A 21,940-nucleotide genomic window follows, 5' to 3' on the forward strand; every position below is an offset into this window, starting at 1 on the left:
GAAGCAAGACTGCGATAAACTCGGCATGTGGATTTTGCCATGTATTTGAGCAGATTTCTATGGGGGTTTGAATGGCAAATTCAAGTTTTTGGGGCCTAAATACCTAGACAGTAAGCACAGAAATTGAAAGATCAGTCTTGAGTGGATGCAAGGCTCTCTGAACAGGTGGTACAAGTTTGCTGATTTAGGTTACAGCTGCCTGCTATTTCAAAAAGAGCTCTTTAAATGTAAAACATAACTTAATGTTAACTACAGTTTTGTCATTGTCTGCTCTGATCTCTTTTATCCATCTTCTTATTGCAACACTGTGGCAGTAGGACCTCCACTAGAGTTTGATTCTGCTGTGTTGGCTCTCCGGTGGGTGTTCTATATGAATTTAATGAGGATGATCATCCTACAGAAAAGGCGTTATATGTGCGAGTCTCCCAAAACTGGTATCTCCACTACTATACATAAACCTTGGTAAAAACAGCAAGATTGTCAGGAGACGTCCTTCACTGTCAACAAAAGGAGATCAGGGCGTCACAACGGATGGAAGCAAGAGTAGTGGTATATGATGGCAAGCAGTAACATTTTTTTAAAAGCTAGATCCATTTGGATTCAGATCATGTTGCAACTTTTTATGCACAATGGCACTGGCTTTCCACTACTGCAGTACTTCTTACTCCAAAGAAGGTTTTTTTTTTTTTAAGTTTGTTTCTGTGGTCCTAGCCATATACAAATCAGTCTTGATCCTGCTTCAATGGGAACAGTTCAGCATGAAACAGTTCAGCATGAAATGGCAATCTGTGTCCTACCTGAACCGGAACACAGCCAACACAGGACCCGTTTCACTCTATTTAGGGATCATGTGTGTCTAAATTGTTTTGTTTTAATGCCAGCTCGAATTACTGTCGTTCTTAGAAGTGACCCCATGGGAATAGGCACTGCAAGGTAATTTATTCCAGACCACTGTCTGCAACTTTTGTGTCCTGACATTTCTATTGATCCAATCACTGAAAAACATAAGTGACTGAGAAGGGGAGAGAATTTATAGATTTAAAATATGGTCTCCCTGGCCATTATCATTTACAAAAACAAGCAAAGGCAATAGGTTGTGCCTATGCTGCCTAAAGGTGAGATCTGAAAATGTATTTTTGAGTCCTAAAAAACAATGCAGTAACAAGTTGACCTTACATGGCGTAAACATGAATGTGAAACATGTGAACTTCCAGCAGCCTCTGACAAGTGGAAAAAAACTAGGGGGTTTGTATTCATATATGTGCATTTTGAGGGACGTCTCACTTAAAGTTAGGGGGTGGGGTGTCTAGTACCTGTGATACAACATACAAAATGTTTCTCTCCGCAAATTGAAAACCCTGTGCAGTGGATTTATGATCTTTTCGGGGGCTGACAGAATGTGGAAGAGGGGCGGTGCAGAGTAGTCCTCCAAGGTGCCCCTGTTGCTATAGACTGCCTTCAGAGCCCACGAGAGCAATCGCGCAGCAGAGGTACACAATCGATCAGTGGGTGATCAGGTGGGGAAGAGTCAACACTGGCCCCATCGACGCAACCCTGTGACTTACAGGTTGCACATATCTGCTGCCGAAGTAGATAACTGGTATACCACTGAGCTTGCAGAAAAGTACTGCATGTTAGTTCATAGCGCTTTTCAATTAAGCACCAGGAGACGATGCAGTCTGCCATATGTGTACGTAAATCTGCAATACGATTATATGAACGTCAAAAACAGACCGAACAGAAGACATCAAACTTTAAATTGTTGTGCGTGCAGTGCGCGGGGTGTCCCATGGGTGGAACTGGTGGGTCCTACTAGAGAAGCTTTTGTGTGCTGTTGTCTGTATACATTTTCCAACAGCAGCGGCAAAGATGATACCGAGGCAACGGGTCAGGTGCATGTCCAAGTCATTAGGCATACTTTTCACCTTCGGCACATAATACTATCAGTCTGCCCAGTTGTAAGCGGGCACCAATTTTGGCAGTTTAGAGAAAAGTTGTATGAAGTAGTTTGCCCACTATCACAGGTACTGAAGGTGCCGTGATAGTGGCACCTTCAGTACCAGCCAAGTTGCCATTGTGCCATGGTTAGTAATTTAATAACCTGACCTTCTTAATAAAAGTGCTTGCTGCTAATGTTCTGTACAAGAAAGGTCTCACTGTCATGCACCCTTTAGGAGATGCAATAGCACTCATTTTAACAAGCTTCGGAAGGATGAGAGAGTGATTTGTACACCCTTGGGCTCAATAGCCCCCAAACTGAACCCAGAAATCTGAGGGGAAAGCACGGACTCAGAGTTATCAGGCTGATATTGATATGGGACCCCTAGGTTACAAAGAGGTCCCCGAATCTTGTGCGACGGCCACAGGCACTACCACATTAGAAGGCAAAATAGAAGAGTGATACTAATGGCAATGAATGGTAAGTAATGGGTGGGCTAAAATACCCTTTTATAGAGATTTTTGTATTGGGTTTGTTTTAGAAAGCAACCACACATGTGCGCTGCCTGCGGGCTCCACTACATAGTATCCTACAACTTATGCTCAAACAATCACTTGAAACGGACACAAAGGGCAGTTCACCCCCATATAACCTTCCTTGTTACAAAAGGCCCTCAACCCCATTTTATTAGTGGCATGCTTCTTCATCGGGTCTTATCCTGGTTCCTAAAAACCAGGATGGACTCAACCATTTCTCAGGGAGAACTTGTTATATTATCCTACAAGGCTGTTATCATAAAATTAACAATACCTAGGGGACACCCAGGAATCCCTTTAACGGTGGTGTCCCTGACACAGATAAAACAAAGGGAGGGGGCGCTGTTAAAGGCTTCTGTACAAAGTATAAGCTGTATGTTGTAGGGGTTTGGCCACTCGCATCTCACTGATTACACCGAAGGGATCGCCCACCCAGAAATGGTGTGGAATAGGGCAAAGGGCACTGATCTCTAGAAGTAAGCTACACATGATGGCTTTTGCACAAGGCATAGGGTCTACTAGTAGAGACTTGGCCACCTTAGTGTGAGTTAAAAAAAAAAAAAAAAAAAAAAAAGAAGAAATGCCACTGAAGCCTTCTAGTTTGGCACCAGTTGTTGACATTTTTTGCCTTCTATTGGCTCCCTGGAGCCTGGAGAGAAAGGGGCACCTTAGGTACCCTCCCACCCTTATAACTGCAAGGGGGTCAGGGTAACACTACCTTGGCCCCAGCACACAAGGACACTCTCTCGCAGGTCCAGCCAATCAGACTGCTTTATTTGCCAGTGCGGTTGAGCGAAACTCCTGCAGCAACAAGTAACTAACCTCTGAAGCTTAATTTCTCTAGAACAACCGAGCAGAATTACACCATACCACAAAACAAGCTATCTAGATCACAGCTAACTTTCTGCCTTGTTTGGTGTAAAGCTGTTCAGTCGTGCTTTTCCTCTATTGTCCAATTTTTCCTTATGGAAATTGCATGGGGAAAATGCGTTTTAGGACCACCGCATTTTCTAGGTCCCCACTTGAAAGATCATCCAAAAAAAAAGAAACACAACAACACTTTCCAGGATGGAGCTGAGGTGGATTCATTTTTTTGGGAGGGGTTTGCAAAGATTCATCAAACGCTGCCAATGTTATTAGCAAAACAAAAAGTGATTTTCCAAGTGAAACTCTGACATATACATATAAAAAATATTTTGGAAGGGGATGCCTTGAAACTCCCCTTTTTTCCTTTTTGTGGTGGAGTGCAGGGGGTGGGAGGGTGGGGGAAGAGTTAGTAACCACACCAACTTACACAATTTGTTTTAAACCATTAAACCTCCCTTTACCACTACCCTTCATCGAACCCTTAAAACCCCTTACCTTCCTTTAACCCTTTAAGAGTACTTGCTCTAACCCTTAAAAACCCTTACCTTCCCTGACCTCTACATCTCCTAAACACACTTTACATTCCTTTACCTCAGCCCACAACTTAACCATCCCTTTGTTTTGTTAAATGATTTCACCCCCCCCCACCCTTTTTAAAGAGAAAATACTTGTAGCAACAAAAAAAAACAAAAAAAAAAAATACATAAAAGGTATTAAAGTACAGTGAGGAAAAGTACCAAAAATGAGCCAGCATTGTACTTACCTGAGTGGTAACGTCCTGCGGGGTACAGGCTGCAAACCTTTGCTTACTGGAGCAGTTCCAATTTAATTTTTAGTTTCAATGGGGATATTTATTAATGCTTCCTTAGCAAGTTTCACTATGGCACTTAAAACCACAATTTATTGGGTTGTTTGAGGAATTACCTGGTTTATAACAAAGCCACAAAGACAAGCGGGTTGCTTTTAAAACGCATGTGTTTTCAGCTGTAGGACAATATCAGCTGAGGTGTAAGATGTTCAGAAGACTTTCAAACTTCATGCCTGTCCATCAATTTTGCGGATCTCATTGGACTGCAATGCAAGCAAAGTCCCCAGAACGCAAATATATGATCAAGTGAGCTGATGTTACCAAGGAGGTTTTTGCAGAGAGACAATCACATTTTAATTTCCCCAGTTTGAGAACAAAAGACAGCAAGGTACAGACCTACTTGTGGTGAAAACTGAAATACAGAAATCGGAGACATTGCAGACTCCCGAGTATCCTGCAAAACTCAACCAGTGGCAAGTTTTGCTCTTCACACAAGGTGCCAAGAGATTCCTGGAGGAAATTAAAAGGTACAAAAACTTGAAAAACAGAGTTTAAGCCAAAGTGGGTATGTTTCTTGAGATCCCCGTAGGCAAGTTAGGGTAGAAACAGGGTTTTGTTGCTGTTGAATGGTAGCCAAAGTTCGTCAGTCTCATGAAGGGATCTGTTATGCTTTGGACTGTCACCTTTAAATTGAAGAAATTAATATTCATGCTTTGCTGCTTTTGCTCCTCTGACCTTCCCTTCATTATATTCACCTAAGTCAGAGGTAGGACAGAAGTTAAAGTAGGGAAGTGATATGAGGGATATTACATACATAAAGTATACGTTATATATGGTGTCTTGTTCATGTGGATCACAGGTGATATTTACAGGCTGATGACTAGGTATATATTTTATTTGCATCATTTTTTTTTTCTTTTTCAAATGAAATACATCAGGAATGGAAAACAAGAGTCCGTCTGCGCTGCTGTTACCTAGTCATGTACAGTACAAAGATATTCTTTGTAATATTTATGAAGACTATTCAACCTAGCAATGGGAAAGCAAATTGTTCTTGCCTATGCAAAAACTATTGGCTTTGTCAATGTGTTTTAGTCATGCGGTACAGCAGTGTGGCTGCTGTGCAGCACGTCTAAAAGACAGTGAAAAAAGCGATATCACGTGCCCAGTGCTGGCAGAGTAATAGCACTTTTTTCTAGCGAGAGAGTTTCAGGGTGGGAAGTGGCAAGCAACGACTGAGGGGTGATGGAGGAAGCAGTGTCACGGGGGAAGTGGACAGATCAATCAAGAACGGGAGGACAGGGGGAAGCAATGATGGGGAGAGGAGGAAGCAACGAAAGGTGGGAGCCACAGATCAATCAACAACACAGAAGGGGGACAGGTGTGCGGGGCAAGAAAATATGTGGAGTGGGAGAACACTGCCTGCAAACATACGATCTCTTATGGAGTGCTACAAGTGGAAAAAAATATGTATCTCTCTGGTAAAACATGTGCAGTGGGCAACAACAGGGATGCAGTACATGCGCCAGGAGGAGGGGTACACGAAGAGTACGTGAAGCTGGCACACAGTGACCAACCAGGAGCTAGAAAACAGTGAAGATGGGCCCAACCAATGGAAAGCAACAGGAGGCCTGAAGCCCACTTTAAAGGTACCAAAAGGTCTCGCAAGCGACAGCTCATGCCTGGTCTCAGGGAAAACGAAAAATAGGAAATCTTTCTACTTCATTAGGAAAACCACCAAACTGTTCTTAGCTTATTTTAATTCCCGAAACAATAAACATAATATGCACGTGTTCCAAGCCAGAAGCAGTCACTGGGTTACATTCTATAAGCCAGCCAAGCTTGCTTCCACCAACAATGCACCAGCCTAAAGTAATTTATTTTTGGGGTCCATTTCTTCACTACAAAGGATGACATCTCTAATTGCTCCATTACAATCTAATGAGAACCACATCAGTAGGAGTTCCACAAAGTGACAGAGATCAGTCTTCCTAACGATTTATAGAGCATAACATCATCTTACACCTGCATCTCTTCTCAACCTGATCAATTTCCCTACAAGTTAGGATAGATATGCAATCAACATGGCTGCAAGGCGGCGTGAACACTTAACAAATGAGTTTAAATGTACAGTTCACTTGGTTTTTCTATTGTGCACATTAATTAAACAGCAACTCTTCAATATATGAGGCATACATGGCCCTTCAAGGTCTACATGGGATAATGCAACACGCAAGAACGATCCTGGCTAGAGCAAAAGTTAAAGAAAAAAAACAAATCATCAAGATTTAGACTTTACTCTTGTCTCACCTGTTCCCCTTCTGGTAGGTACTGTAGGAAAAGATTAACCAAGGGAGACAAAATAAAACTAGGACAGCATAGTAAACAGACTGAGTTCTGCACGAACTCTTCGGCAAATAGCACTTTAAAAAAAAAATTTAAAAAAATCTTAGTGTTTTGCCCAGAACAGACACTTCTTTGGCCTCAATGAACACTCGCTGTGTCAGGTATGAGAAAAGAGCCTTTTTTGCAGGCTCCTCACTTTTTGCTAGCTTTAATACTGATTTATTAACTCTATACACTGGAATAATGACGTCCAGCACCCAATGTATGTGCTTTGACTCCCCAAAACATGTATAATTGGCCAATCACTGATTGGCATATTTAACTTACCAGTAAGTCCCTGGTGTATGGTACTCTGGGTACTTAGGACCTAATGTCATCAGTGGACTGCAACACCAATTGTGCAACCACTAAAATGACAGTACAATCTTCAGTGCAAATTCAACCTGGCACAGTAAACTTTTGCCAGGACTAAACCTGTCTTTTTAATACTTATGTCACTCTCAAGGCATGCCCTAAATGCCCATAGAAGGTTTACATGTACTGACAGTGGAAAATTTCCAAAGGCGTTTTTCACTATGGTAAGGATGGTACTACCATAGAAAAGCACTGGGTTACAAGATAAAACATTATAAAGTATAACTTATATTTGGGAATAGCCAAAAAAACTCTCAAAAAAGTAATTTAAAATCTGAACTGATGGCAAAGTTAAATTTAAAATTGCCATTTTTAAAATGTCACTTTTAGAAAGTTGGCTTTTTCCGGCCAAAAGACAACAGTAGCTCTTTCTGAGACAATCCCAAACCCACCTGGCCGCTTGCTGGGATGTATGAACTGCACTCAGGAAAGGGTAACATTAGGGCCTTAGCTGGGAGGAGGTGTGACCTCCTCCAGACAGGATGGCCTTGGGACCACAAAATGCACAAGCTTGGCATCAGTAGCTCGTGTCACAGGCAGATGTATCATACACCTAGGTTTGCCACTGTCTAAGTAACCAGAGTGGAACCAATGGTAGTGGGGGGAAACCCAGTCCCAGAACTGTTTTTTCCACGAGAAGTTCCCCATTTCCCTATACATACCTCACAGGTGTGCCCAGAGCTCTTACCAAGGGAAGAAAGTTTCTGACATCTTGGATTTGGGCAAAGGGATACATTGGGGTTGTTTGGTAGCAAACCCCACGATGTGATGCAAGGGTGGATTGAATTGCCCACTGGACCTTTTCTCCTATTGGTTAAGGAGTTTGCCTCGCTCACAAGCTAGTGTCAGGTATAAAAGTGGCACATCTGGCTATCTTCTTGAGAATGCTGCTGGGCCTGCAGAAAACAAAAGACCGCACCTGCCAAACCAAAAGACTAGAACTCAGAAGGACCGGGCCTGGTGCTTTACCTTGGATGAGAAACAGCAACAGCAGGACAGGCGAGTGGTCTCCAAGGGCTAGTTAGCTAGTCGCCTGTTAAGACTCCAGGAACACAAATGTTGCAGGAAGTCTGCAACAAAGAAGAGCCTAAGTGACAGTTCCAACTGGATTGGCCGTGGATCCTGCTGTGGCTTCTAGAAGAGTGAGTCCTAATGCATTAAGTGGTTACCAAAAGATCCTGGACCTTTGGCCGGTGTTAGACTGTACTCTCTTCTCCTCAGGACTGCAAAACATTTTCACAAAAGAACCAGAAGTTACCATCGGGCTACAGCCTTTATCACATCACTGTTTGGATTCAACTTGCTGGTTTGCTCCACTGAAAGCAGCTTTACTTCCAGAAAGGCTTCGAAGGCCCAGCGTGGAGGATTTCACTAGGACCAACACTGAGAAGCATCCCGCCGTAGACCAGCCCTCAGCTGGATCCAGGGAGCAGCATGCCCCTCCGCTGTTACAATGTCTCCAGAAAAAAAGACCAAGTCAAAATTAAAGTTTTCAACAGGGAGACCATGTGCTCCACCACATCCTGCCTTTACTTTTAAGTTTGTCCCGGTCAACGTGAACCCCACAATACCCACAAACTGGCGATTTGCAATTTTTGGTGCTAGAAAATTATAAAACTTCTAAAAAAACAAATATTTAACTGAGTAAATAGGGATCAAAATGACAAATAGGATCAACTTAACTGGTTAAAGTAAAACTATTTTCAGAAATTGGTGTAAACATTTATTGTGTTGTGTTTTCGAATTAACAGTTTTGCTACTGATTAACACTTGTTCCTTTGATCTAAGCCTGACTGCTCAGTTCTACAGCTACCCAGGACTGAGCTAAGGTTTAAATTAAAAGAAACCTAACTGGACTGGATACACAACAGTGATATTATTATTATTACTTGATTAGGTTTCACACCCACCCCAACTAATAATTAACTTTCTCACATCAGGGCAATCTGGTGAAGAATTGTGCTACTACTTCTAGCACACTCCTGATTAAAATGTAAATTGGGTGATAAACTTTCCCACAATTCACAATTAAATCTGCTTTCAAAATAGATTCAACATTTTATGCAAAAAAGGAGACCAATCATTGTTGCCTCTGACAGGTTTATTTTTTATACAATTATTTCCAAGACAACGGTTTGCACACTTGCATGCTAGTCAGTTTTTGTCCCGATTTTAACTCTGCATGCGCGCCCAGGAGAATTCCTCCATCAGTCATGGGAGTAAGTGACTCAATGTACTCACTACTACAACAATGCAGTGAGGCTTCTGTCACAAACTTTGTGGTTCTCGCAGGTCTTCAACAATTAGTGAATAATGTTACTCATACACTTTTTTCAGTACAAAGGTTCCTTTGTGACAGAGATAAATATATAGCTGTATATTCTTTAGTATATTAATTTCCTTTACTTACACTTCCTTTTACATAAGTGCCTAAATAATTTCCCAAATACATATAACGCCAAATGTGAGGCTCTCAATGTATTTTAGGTGCACATAACCCTTTTTCGGGAGATTGTATTAGTAAACTTACTTCAGTTAATAGGTGCTACAGGCTACAGAGTCCTGGTGCAAGGAGGAAATAGAGTGCTGCATTTTAGTTTCTTCTTCACAGTAGGACCTGTTAGCCTGTAGCTCTTTTCCCTGTATTATTACTTACCAGACATGGAGGCCAGCTCTCTTGGCATATATCCATCTGTGCCCATCTGATGCCATGTTCCAGTTGCAAAATGGTAGCGCCAAAGCTCCCTAAAAAGGGGATAATCTTCATTTTCTGGCCCTCCAGACTCATCATAATCTGGATTATACCCTCCAAACACATACAAGTTGGCATTATCAGCTACACAGCGGTGCCCACTTCTAGCTGGAGGAGATCTGCGGCCTGGAATAAAGAAAAACAAATAGATTAAAATATCACTCCAAATCTTTGGGAGAAGAGAGAGGAGAGACAAGTGCCACTTTGTGTAAGGACAGAAAGCATACCAATACTGCCATTACAGCGAAAGATGTAACAGAGTTGAAAAATTAAACAATATGGGAACCAGAAAAGTAGGAAATGGACAGGAGTACTCCTTCTTTTTGAAGATTGTGTTCATTTGCCAGAAATAAGTAACATTTACGTTTCTAAAATACAGGAACCAAACAGTTGTAAAATACCCAGGCAGCTTCTCAATAAAAATAAAAAAACAATTAAGAAATCAGTGACCTAAAATTAACAAAGTTAAAAATGAAGCCTCTGCAAAAGTCTTAAAAACAATACAATTTCAGTGATGTGGTATAAATGGTTTCTTCTCATCACGTTAAATGAGAAAAGAGGACAGGGAAAGTATATAGGAAGGCATGTTGAACGCATGGTGGGCTACGGAAACCTTTATATCTACAGGAGTGGGGTGGGCCTCTCCTGCAAAATGATCCATAAAGAGGACAGACGACCACATTACAGTTTCATAACAAGCATTTGCAATGAGTTAGGTCACACATGTGCTTGAGTTGGAGCTACTGGCATTGTAAATTCAAAACTGCACACTTTAATTTTTTCCAGACTGGACATCGCTGTAGACTTGTAAACGCTTGGTTTGTTTTATGCATCACTGAATAACTTGTATTGAGGTGAAGGGCTGCAAGTAGAAGAAAAAAAAAAAAAAATGGGATTGGAACATGGAAAGCTAGAGGGTGGAGACATAAGGAGCGACTGGTTCCTTAGCACTTTTTTTTTTTTTTTTTTTTAAGACCATCTTCTCATACACACTTCGTATTTCACACCTAGCCTAAAGGACTGAGTGTTTGAACGAAAGTGTCCCTGATCGTTAACCAATATTAAAGGTTAGTGTTGGTGCTGCCATGTGCAAGACGGATTATACATTTCTATGGAGTGTGACCAGTTAGACGAACGAGTTACTTACCTTCGGTAACGACTTTTCTGGTGGATACATTAGCTACCTGTGGATTCCTCACCTAATGAATACTCCCCATGGCGCCAGCATTCGACGGAAATCTTCTTCCTAGCTTCTGCACGTCGACGAGGACGTCACATTTGCCCACGTGACGCCGTCTGATGTCATACAGGCAATAAGAGGTCCTCACCGACGTGCCGACGTCAGTACCAACATTTTTTACGTGCCCGAGAACAATAATCCCATGTAATGAAAAATAAAGGCAACATTTCATAACATCGCAAACTACACATCATTGCAAGAAGATGGCTATAGATTTAATAAAACCTCTTTTTTTTTTTTAACAATACATATATACACAAATATATATATATATATATATATACATATATATATATATACACACACACACACAAATATCCATATATACATAATCTACACCAGTCCTCAAAACCAAGAGGAGCACGCTCAAGGATTACTTGGTAAAACCAAAAAGGCACGGGGAAGCGGGTGGGACCGTGAGGAATCCACAGGTAGCTAATGTATCCACCAGAAAAGTCGTTACCGAAGGTAAGTAACTCGTTCTTCTGATGGATACAACTACCTGTGGATTCCTCACCTAATGAATAGAGTCCCAAAGCAGTACCACGCCCGGTGGTGGGTGCCTGTATGGTCAAACCAAGAAATCCTGCAGCACAGACCGTGCAAAATGGCCGTCCCTTCTGACCTCAGAGTCCAAGCAGTAATGCTTTGCAAAAGTGTGAAGGGACGACCAAGTTGCGGCCTTGCAGATGGCGACCACAGGAACACCCCTAGCCAAGGCCGAAGTGGCCGACTTAGCCCTGGTGGAATGGGCTCGAATACCATCAGGAGGATCCTTCTTTGCTAAAGAGTAACAAATTTTAATGCAAAGAACAACCCACCTGGAGAGTGTTCTCTTGTGGACTGCCTTTCCTCACCTCTTGCCCACGTATCCAATGAAAAGCTGATCATCCAGCCTGAAATCTTTCGTTCTGTCTATGAAGAAGCTTAACGCCCTCTTTGGGTCCAAGCGATGAAGTCTCTCTTCTTCCTTTGAAGGATGAGGCGGAGGATAGAACGTGGACAGAGTAATTGTTTGAGCCAAATGAAAGGGTGAAACAACCTTCGGAAGGACAGCAGCCTTGGTCCTCAACACCACCTTATCCCCATAAAAAGTTGTATAAGGGGGTTTTACCGATAAGGCCTGCAACTCACTCACTCTCCTTACAGATGTTATGGCCACCAGGAAAACTGTTTTAATCACTAAGAACCTTAATGGACAAGAATGCATAGGCTCAAAAGGGGACCCCATAAGGAAAGTAAGGACTAAGGACAAATCCCACTGAGGCATAACGAAAGGTTTTGGAGGGTATTTATTCATAAGGCCCTTCAAGAATCTAAGTACTATAGGAGATTTAAATAACAATGGTTGGTCTGGGAGACAAATGAAGGCTGACAAGGCAGACAAGTAACCTTTAATAGTAGCCACTGCACAACCTTTCTGCGCTAAAGAAAGCAAAAGATAAAACATCTGACATATGAGCACGTAAGGGATCAATCTGTCTCTCCCCACACCATGCCACAAATTTAGACCACCTATTAGCGTAGATAGATTTAGTGGAGTGTCGCCTGGCCGCTAAGATAACATCCACTACATCAGGTGGGAGAGAGAAGGAACTCAGGTTGCCCCGTTCAATCTCCAGGCATGAAGGTGCAGGCTGTGGAGGTTGGGGTGTAAAACCTGCCCCTGCGACTGCGAGAGGAGGTCTGCCCTGAGAGGGAGACGGAGCGGAGGGCACATTGAGAGTTGGAGAAGGTCGGAATACCACACCCTCCTTGACCAATCCGGAGATATTAAAATTACTTGGGCCCGGTCTTGGCGAATTTTCCTCAATACTCGAGGAATCAAGGGTATGGGGGGAAACGCGTAAAGCAACTGGTCGCACCAGGTTCTCTGAAACGCGTCCCCCAAAGCCCCCTGCACCGGATACTGGAGGCTGCAGAATAACGGACAGTGCGAGTTCTCCCGGGTGGCAAACAGATCTATCCGAGGAACCCCCCACAACTGGAAGATTAGACGGACTTGATCTGGATGGAGACGCCACTCGTGGTCGGCCGAGAAATGGCGACTGAGACCGTCCGCACGTACATTCAAGACTCTGGCCAGATGATTTGCTACCAAGCAAATCTGATGGTCCTTTGCCCAGGACCATAGTCTAAGAGCTTCTCTGCAGAGAAGGTACGACCCTACTCCTCCCTGCTTGATTATATACCACATCGCGGTAGTATTGTCCGTCAGGACCTGAACCGACTGACTGCGAAGGGATGGGAGGAAGGCCTTGAGAGCCAGACGTACAGCCCGCAACTTCAACAGATTGATATGAAAAATCTGTTCCTCTGGAAACCAAAGCCCTTTGATCTCCAGATCCCCCAGATGAGCTCCCCACCCTAGACAGGAAGCATCCGTTATGACCGTGGCCACTGGTGGCGACTGCGTGAACGGCCTTCCTTGTGAAAGATTGTTGCCCGCAATCCACCACTTCAAGTCCGCAGCAGCATCTCTGGAGATCTTGACAGAACCTTCGAGATCTCCTCTGTGTTGAGACCACTGCCTTCGGAGGCACCACTGAAGAGCCCTCATGTGCCAGCGAGCATGCGTGACCAACAGTATGCAGGAGGCAAACAGACCGACCAGACGAAGGACCTTGAGGACTGGAACGACCGCTCCACTTCGAAACATTGGAACCAACTCCTGAATATCTCGAATCCGCTGAGGCGGAGGAAAGGATCGATCCAATGTTGTATCCAGTACTGCCCCTATGAACAGGAGGCGTTGAGCGGGCTCTAGGTGAGATTTGGGCACGTTCACCGAAAAGCCCAGGTCGAACAACAACTGGGTTGTCGACTGCAGATGATGCAACACAAGCTCCGGGGACTTGACTTTGATCAACCAGTCGTCCAAGAAAGGGAATACTGCTATCCCCTTCCTTCTGAGCTTTGCCGCAACCACTGACATCACCTTCGTGAAGACTCGAGGTGCCGAAGTAAGACCGAACGGGAGGACCGCAAACTGATAGTGCTGCGACCCCACCACAAACCGGAGATACTTCCTGCGCGACTTGAGTATCAGGATATGAAAATAAGCATCCTGCAAGTCGACAGACACCATCCAATCTCCATTGTTCAATGCCAAAAGCACCTGAGCTAGGGTCAGCATCTTGAACTTTTCCTGTTTGAGGAACCAATTCAAGATCCTCAGGTCCAGGATTGGTCTCAACCGACCATCCTTCTTGGGAATCAGGAAGTACCTCGAGTAACAACCTTGACCCCTTACCTGCTCTGGAACCAACTCCACCGCGCCCTTTAAAAGGAGGACTTGAACCTCCTGTTCTAACAGGAGGTGGTCTTTTGAACAATAAGATGGGCGGGGCGGGATGGGGGGCGGAAACTCCCGAAAGGGAAGGGTGTAGCCTTTTCCCACAATGCTGATAACCCAAGTGTCTGATGTAATAGCTTCCTACTTGTGAAGAAAATGCAGTAACCTTCCCCCTACAGGAGAGGAGTGAGTGGGAATTAGTGGAAGCATAAGGCTGCTTCCCCTGCTGCACCCCTCCAGAGGACAAGGAAGAGGCAGAGTGCTGCTGAGAGGCTCCCCTGGTGCGGACCCTACCCCTCCCTCTAATTGATCTAAAGGTGAGAGAAGAGGCAGGTTGTTGGAATCTCCCCCGAAAGGAAGAGAAGGAAGAACCACGTCCAAATCCACGAAACCTCCTAAAAAATCTGGAGGAGGCAGAAGAAGCGGCTTGCAGTCCTAATGACTTGGCTGTGGCCCTGCTTTCTTTAAACCTTTCCAAGGCCGAATCCGCTTTGGCCCCAAAAAGTTTGTCCCCATCAAACGGGAGGTCCAACAGGGTCGACTGCACGTCCGAAGAGAACCCTGAGTTGCGAAGCCAAGCATGTCTCCTCGCAACCACAGCTGTGCCCATCGCTCTAGCCACTGAGTCAGTTGTGTCCAACCCAGATTGGATAACCTGGGTTGCAGCAGCCTGGGCATCCGACACAATATTCAAGAGCCCTTGGGGAAGCTCCGTATGCAATGATGTTATTTCGTCCATAAGAGCATAGATGTACCTCCCCAAGATACATGTAGCGTTGGTGGACTTCAACGCCATGCTACAGGACGAAAATATTTTCTTGGATTGTGAGTCCAACTTCTTGGAGTTTCTGTCCCCCGGCACCGTCGGAAAAGATCCAGGCGCAGATCTAGAAGAAAAGGAAGCCTGGATCACCAAGCTCTCCGGCGTAGGGTGTCTGGACAGAAAGCCAGGGTCAGATGGTGCAGCCTGATACCTCCTGGCCGCAGCCCGATACCTCCTGGCCACAGCCCTATGAACCGCCGAGGAAAATACCGGCTTCTTCCAAACCTCCAATACCGGATCAAGCAAAGCTTCGTTAAATGGTAAAAGAGGCTCTGCTGCAGTAGAGGCCGGATGTAGGACCTCGGTTAATAAATTCTGTTTTGCCTCCGCTACCGGCAAAGGCAGTTCGAGGAAGTTAGCTGCCTTTCTTACTACAGCGTGAAAAGTGGCTGCCTCCTCAGTATACTCCCCTGGAGATGACAAGTCACACTCAGGGGAAGTATCCGGCCCACTAGCTGTATCCAGTCCATGAAGACCCTCGCCAGAATCCTCAATTTCTCCTTCCTCCAAGACCAGTTGGTATTCCTGTTCCTCCAAGAGACGGAGAGCACGTCTCCTAGAATGTAGCCTCTCTTCAATACGCGGCGTCAACATGGCATCCGCCGATCTCCGGATCCATCCGACGCCATGTCTGGCGCCGAGCTAGGAGCCGGATGAAGAGAGGTGCGTCTCGGAGTCCCAGATGGTCCTGTCGGGGTCACTGGCCGAAACCCCGAAGTCGACGGGATGGAAACCTCTGGGGCCGAAACCTCTGGAGCCACCGGAGCGGATACCGGAGCAGACACCGGCGCCGAGCCCACATTCCCCAAGGGGAGAAAGGGCATGAAGGGTGCTGGCCGGAGCACCCAAGGTGAAAGCCAACGGCCCGAAGGACCAGTCGGAGCACCGCCTGGAGCCATCTGCTGAAAGAAGGTAAACATTGCATTAAAAAATGCGGTATTATCGGCTCCAGGGGCAGGAAAAGCCAGATACTGGGGTGCCTGGATCGAAGGCGACCCCGACGCCAGCCTCGACGTCTGCGACGCCGGTTGAACACCTGAGGCTGCGTCACTTCAACCACTGAAGATGTCTGCCCAGGCGAAGTCGGCGAAGCCGGAGAAGGCAACGGCGTCGATGTATGTGGAGTGACTGTGGGACTGACCTCCCAAGTCTTTCGATGCCGAGCGCGACCTCGATCGAGACCTCTCCTTGCTCGAATGGCGCCGTGAATCCCTACGGCGCCAGGAGTCTCGATGACGCCGATGAGACTTCGGCGAGGAGGACTTCCTATGATGTTTCTTCTCCTTCCTTTTTGACTTCACCATGAAGAGTTTAGCTTCTCGCTCTTTTAGGGCCTTCGGATTCATGTGTTGGCATGAATCACATGTTGCGACGTCGTGGTCGGAGCTTAAGCACCATAAGCAGTCCGAATGAGGGTCAGTAACGGACATCTTGCCCCCACACTCCTGACAGGGCTTGAAACCAGACTTCCTCTGAGACATAGTAACCTCAGAGAAAAACCACGCAGCAGAAAACACACTAACTTCGAAAGCAACAGTAGCTCCCTCGAAGATAACCGTTTCGAATGCACGGAAAAAAGAGAACTGACGTCGGCACGTCGCCGAGGACCTCTTATTGCCTGTATGACGTCAGACGGCGTCACGTGGGCAAATGTGATGTCCTCGTCGACGTGCAGAAGCTAGGAAGAATATTTCCGTCGAATGCTGGCGCCATGAGGAGTATTCATTAGGTGAGGAATCCACAAACTGGCATGACCCTGATCCCTATATGCCGTGCCCACGCCTAGTGACCCACCCACGAAGTTCCTTTATGTCCCAGGTTGAAACACCGCCTGGGCCCAGCTCTGCCTTTTAACCCCCAGAGCAGTGTCACACTGATGCCCAGACTAGATCCTAAACTAAGTGTGTGTTTCACGGTTGTTGACATATGAGGGAACGCACAGAGCTCTTCGTTCTCTGGGTCTTTACAGCACCCACCCATTGAATCAAGCTTTGCAATGCTTTTATTACTGCACTCTAGTGACAACTGCAGGGCTTGGGTGCCGAACGAATTTGCGCTGTATGAAACGTGTAAGCGCCATGTCTGTCATGAGAATGATGCGAAAAGAAAGACAAAATAAAATAAGTAGTTCCCCACAGTAAAACATATCAGCAATTGTGTAATTATCCAGGTAACAGGATCAATCCCCAAGGGGGGAACAAAGGTAAAGCATTTACCAACAACATCCATGGATTCTTCAAAGGCAAGCCCACAAACCAATGAAAGTGATGGGTGTGAGGTGTGCATGGTTTAACTCCACAGCCAGATAACAGGTCGGAAAGCAGCGCCTGCGCGTTGCTATGCTCAATCTAAAAACTACACCTAGGAAAACAGTGAATGCAAAATGGGACGTAAGGAATGCAGTGTTGTCTGTATGAAACACATAGATGTGTAAGAGATATATTCAATATTCAAGAAGGTCAGAGTGTTTTTTTTTGTTGGTTTTTTTTTGAGGCACAGAAAAATGCTTTCAAAATTCAGAAGGCTCTCCAACTTGGACAGCTTTACCCTAAATATTCTGAGGGCAAAGATCCAGAATGAAAGGACAATCTCCTTTGTGTCTGTTGCAGTATGACATAGGTCCTGGAAAAGCAAATAAAATGTGCCTGTTGCAGTATATGACTTTCAGAATTAGGTGTGAGCATCCAATTGAGTCACAAAGAATGCAAGGTCAGTTTTAAAATAAAGCCCACAAATGATGGTTGCATAGCCCCACTATATCAGTTGTTCTGTCATACTGCACAAAAAAGTAAATTATGCACAAAAAAAAGAAAACAAACAAAAAAAAAAAAAAAACACACACACACACACACTTTTGGGTAGGTCCCAAGTTTAGACGGCGAGCTCTCCACCTAACAGTGGGAACTCCCCAGAGCTCTCAATTTTGTGTGTGGTTTGGGTATGTATGTATGTGTATAAAAAATGTTTCCACAAAAAAAAAAAAAAAAAACAACAACAAAACAATAGAAATTCACCAGTTAGCTACAGCAAGTAACTTGAGCCCTAAGGCAACTATAACTCACACCCCTGCGGTCCCAGCAGGCTCCCCATCTCCTGTGGGAGCTGGCACTGTTGTAACAAATCAGGTCCTTCTCCATGAGACCAATGTTTCCTCTGTTTCCCTGCCTGCCTCTCCACGGGCAGGAAAACAAGGGAAATGTTTGCTGTGAGCGGAGTGTTTGCTCTCACTTGGCAGCAGCTGTCAAAGCTGCTGCTAAGTCAGAGCAAACAGTTATGTCCCGGGGATGGGCACCTCGGGACCTAGCAGGAGCCGGCCCTTGGGAGTAGCGGTCCCCAGGACATCACAGACTCCACGAGGGGGGCCATGCAGCCCCTCTCCAACATTGGATTTGCCCTGGAAAGGTGGTGGCACCAGGGGCTGTACACCCCGCATTACATTTAATTTGAGCCACGGGAGGTGGCAGTCCCCGGGGCTGTGGGGGGCACGTGGCCTCACAGCTTTAGATTTAATTTGAGCACCGGGGAGGTGACAGTCCTCAAATTTGTGTGTGGTGGGGTGGGGGGGGGGGGGGTGGGAAGGCACACGCAGCGCCCCCACATTATATTTCATTAAACCCCCAGGGAGGTGGCGGTTACCAAGGCGTAGAGAGGCCACACAGCCCTCCGTCACATATTACAAATGATAATCCTCAGAGAGGTGGTGGTCTCAGGGGCAATAATAAGCCCAGGAAGGGGGCCCTGTGTTGCCCCCTGCCTTATTATTATTTTTTTAATATGCTCCCGGACCTCGCACACCCAGGAGCTTTAAAAAGAAACCAAAAAAAAAAAAATGTTTTTTTTATTTCTTTTTTTACATTTTTTACTGCAAATTCGAAGCTGAAGTGTTGCCAGCCAATCAGAGCTGTGCCTTTCCCTGCACAAGCTCTTATTCTTCGCTAAGTTGTAGCAAAAAGTTCACGACCTCAGACGCAAATTTATTTTCCCATTAAAATCTCAAAAACTACTGTACGGATTTATACAAAATAACAAAAGCACAATAAGAATAGAGAACTCTGGTTAGTTCCCAAGTTTAGACGGAGAGCTTTCCACCTAACCTCGGGAACTTCTTGGAGCTCTCTTTTTCCTCGCATAATTTATGCATCACTCTAACACTGAAAGAGTTTTGTTTTCAGATTATATAATATCGCTCAACTACCTACCTAATCCTATTTCTCCCACTTCTGGCCACATAATTAACCATAGCAGCATATTACACCAGGTGCATCTTATCTTCCTCTTCAACACAAGCCAACCAACCAAACGCAATATCACACCAATGGTTCCTCCAAAAAGGGAGCCCTCCATGCAGGTTAGAGTCCTGTTCTAAATCACACCACCCCTATTAAACACTTGCCTCACTGCAGAGGCCCCAAATTGACTTCTGGATAACTGACCACCTCTACATCAGACTACATACATGCTCAATTAATTACACCTTCAAACTGAAGAAAAGTACTGCAAAAGATATAAGTCCCAAATATCAAAGACTTTCACCGTAATTTAAGGGTTTCTGTATAGTAATTTCATGAATTTGATAAATTGATGAACAGGGAGACTTGGGAGGAAAATTCAATAGAAAGGACCTAACCACAAAAGAATAATACCAGAGACTCTGCGTATGAAACGACAGTCAAAAACCATTGTTCATGCTAGCTGAATGGGCACAAGTCAAAAACATTAGACATTAATACTCAACCAAAATATTTTTTTCAGACTGGATAAACCAGAATAACTAACATACTACAGCTAGAGACTTTAGCTAGACAGCTATTAGGAAAATAAAACTGCCACTCAGAAGCCATCCATCTGAGCTAAACTTGTCACAGATGTCCATGATACAGGTCTGGCAAAGGGCCATGATGCTCTAACCAACACACACTGGGTTACACTGGACATGAACAGACTATATCTGACAGCCTTTTCTATGGAACACCATCCTTAGGATGACTGTCAACTACAAAGCCACTCACCAAAAGCAACTCTGGCATAACGGTCCCCCAGCTGGTATTACAAATACAGAACCTAAGAAAATGGAGTAAATATACCTGCAGTCCCCTCCTCTGGGCACTATTCGTCATCCCCATTTTAGAGTCAATACTTCCTGCAAGGGAAGATAAGCATTTACCCACTCAACTGGTGAATACAACTTCCAATAAACCTTTGTCTTTCTTTTGGTCATTTAAAATATCACAAAGTCTTTTCTTTGAAAAGTCGCTGTTCCACTTGTAGAGATGGAGACAACCATCTCACTAAACAAGTCTATCATCATAGCACCATAAAACCACTTGGTCTCAAAACCAGCACTCACCAAACCCCAGATAAAACAGCAAATTAACTTACTTTTATGGGTTCCCAGCTAGACAATGTGAAGATGTATTTACTGTGCCTTAGCCAGAAGCTTAAAATGGGCATTAACCATGACCAGATAAGCACACATAGTGTTGCACTACAGCCTTATATATTTAGAAGACCTTGTACCTATGGAAGAAGGTACTACAGAAGTAGCCTATTATTCGAAATCAAAAATGTATACAAATAGTTTGATTCCAAGCTCATTTGTGCCTTCAGTAATTCTAAAAATACATAAACTAAACTGGACAGACTTGGAACAAGAAGTATATGATTAAGAGTGTCATGCTTCTCCCCTCCTCACCTTCAAACACACACACTTTGCAAGGCAGTATAGCACCTCTGAGCTTTATAGAAGCAGCAGACTGAAGGACTGTTGTGGGAAAAACATGACAATTCTGACTAAGAAAAAAAAGAAAAACCACACAGCTCATTTGCTCTGAAGCCATCTGAGGGCAGGGCTCCTCCACAGCCTTCCGCCCTCCCAAAACCCGGCTTCAGAAGCACTGCCTGTATAATAGTTGGGGTCATTGGTGGCACAGTTCTAACCATGTTTTTCCCAAAAGTTAGTGGTGATGGTATATTGTACAGGTAAATGTAATAAAATGAGAAATTCTATCCAGAGAGTCCCACTGTTGAACTGGGGGCTGCGATGAATTCAGACAAACATTCTGGAGCCAGTGGGTAGAGAAGAGAAGGCTACTGTACTGCAGTACCTGTTGGATGAAGGCAACATCTCCCGCCCACAGCACATCCACCCATGATATATCACAAAATCAGAGTCAGATGTGCAATCTGCAAAAGACTAACAATTAGAATTATGCTAAAAGTGGAGATTACAATGTCAACTACTTTCAGGTAGTGTAGTCTTCTAGCTTGAGAAGAACTCTAAGCACAATACTTGCAAAGGAAGAGTGGGACTACAGTAGATAACGTTTAAAATGTTGTGCTGTAACATACATACCCAATTTAAAGAGGGCAACCGAGACCTGAACCGATAACTGCAACCACTGAAGGGTGATGAGGGCCTTACTAAAGTCTCTAAATGTTCTAAACTGATGAAACACTGAACAGACATTGCATCCAAATGGAGCAGAGAGTGTGGTCTTGGTTAGGGTGAGGATTGGGGGGGGGGGGTGGGAACAGTGGAAATAGACTTCTTAAGTAACAACCTGGTTTTAGTGCAGCTTTGAAACAGCACTCCCCAGGTTATATCCACCCCTTTTCTGAGTACAATGGTTGAACTTACCTGCTCTCCAGTCATTTCGGCTTTGAAGTAACTTGTTAAATTGCTATGCATGTATTCCCTGTGCAGCAATGGGAAAAGGGAGTTCAGCCAACCAGAGAAGTACTTAAAACAAGGGATGGGCAAAATATTTCACTCCACTGTCGGAGTTTTGCTCACCCTGTGTTCTGCTTGGAGTGCAGAGTTCTGGCAAAACTCTACAAACCACTGTGTGGCAGAGTTTCTCATGAGCAGCTCGTCAGCGTTCAGTTGGGGAGTGAGAATTTGCATCTCCCAGCACGATTTT

The 21,940-nt window shown here is 44.6% G+C and overlaps 1 protein-coding gene across 2 annotated transcripts in view; it reads right to left on the minus strand.

Moving 5' to 3' along the window:
* Positions 1-21,940, minus strand: part of KLHDC10 (kelch domain containing 10) — a 114,345-nt gene that overhangs the window by 65,195 nt on the left and 27,210 nt on the right. For both annotated transcript variants that reach the window (XM_069229336.1, XM_069229335.1), the window contains one exon: positions 9,567-9,788. In XM_069229336.1, coding sequence (XP_069085437.1) covers positions 9,567-9,788 — 222 coding nt within the window. The remainder of the gene's footprint in view (positions 1-9,566; positions 9,789-21,940) is intronic.

Source organism: Pleurodeles waltl, chromosome 4_1, assembly GCF_031143425.1.
Source record: "Pleurodeles waltl isolate 20211129_DDA chromosome 4_1, aPleWal1.hap1.20221129, whole genome shotgun sequence".
Taxonomy (NCBI): domain Eukaryota; kingdom Metazoa; phylum Chordata; class Amphibia; order Caudata; family Salamandridae; genus Pleurodeles; species Pleurodeles waltl.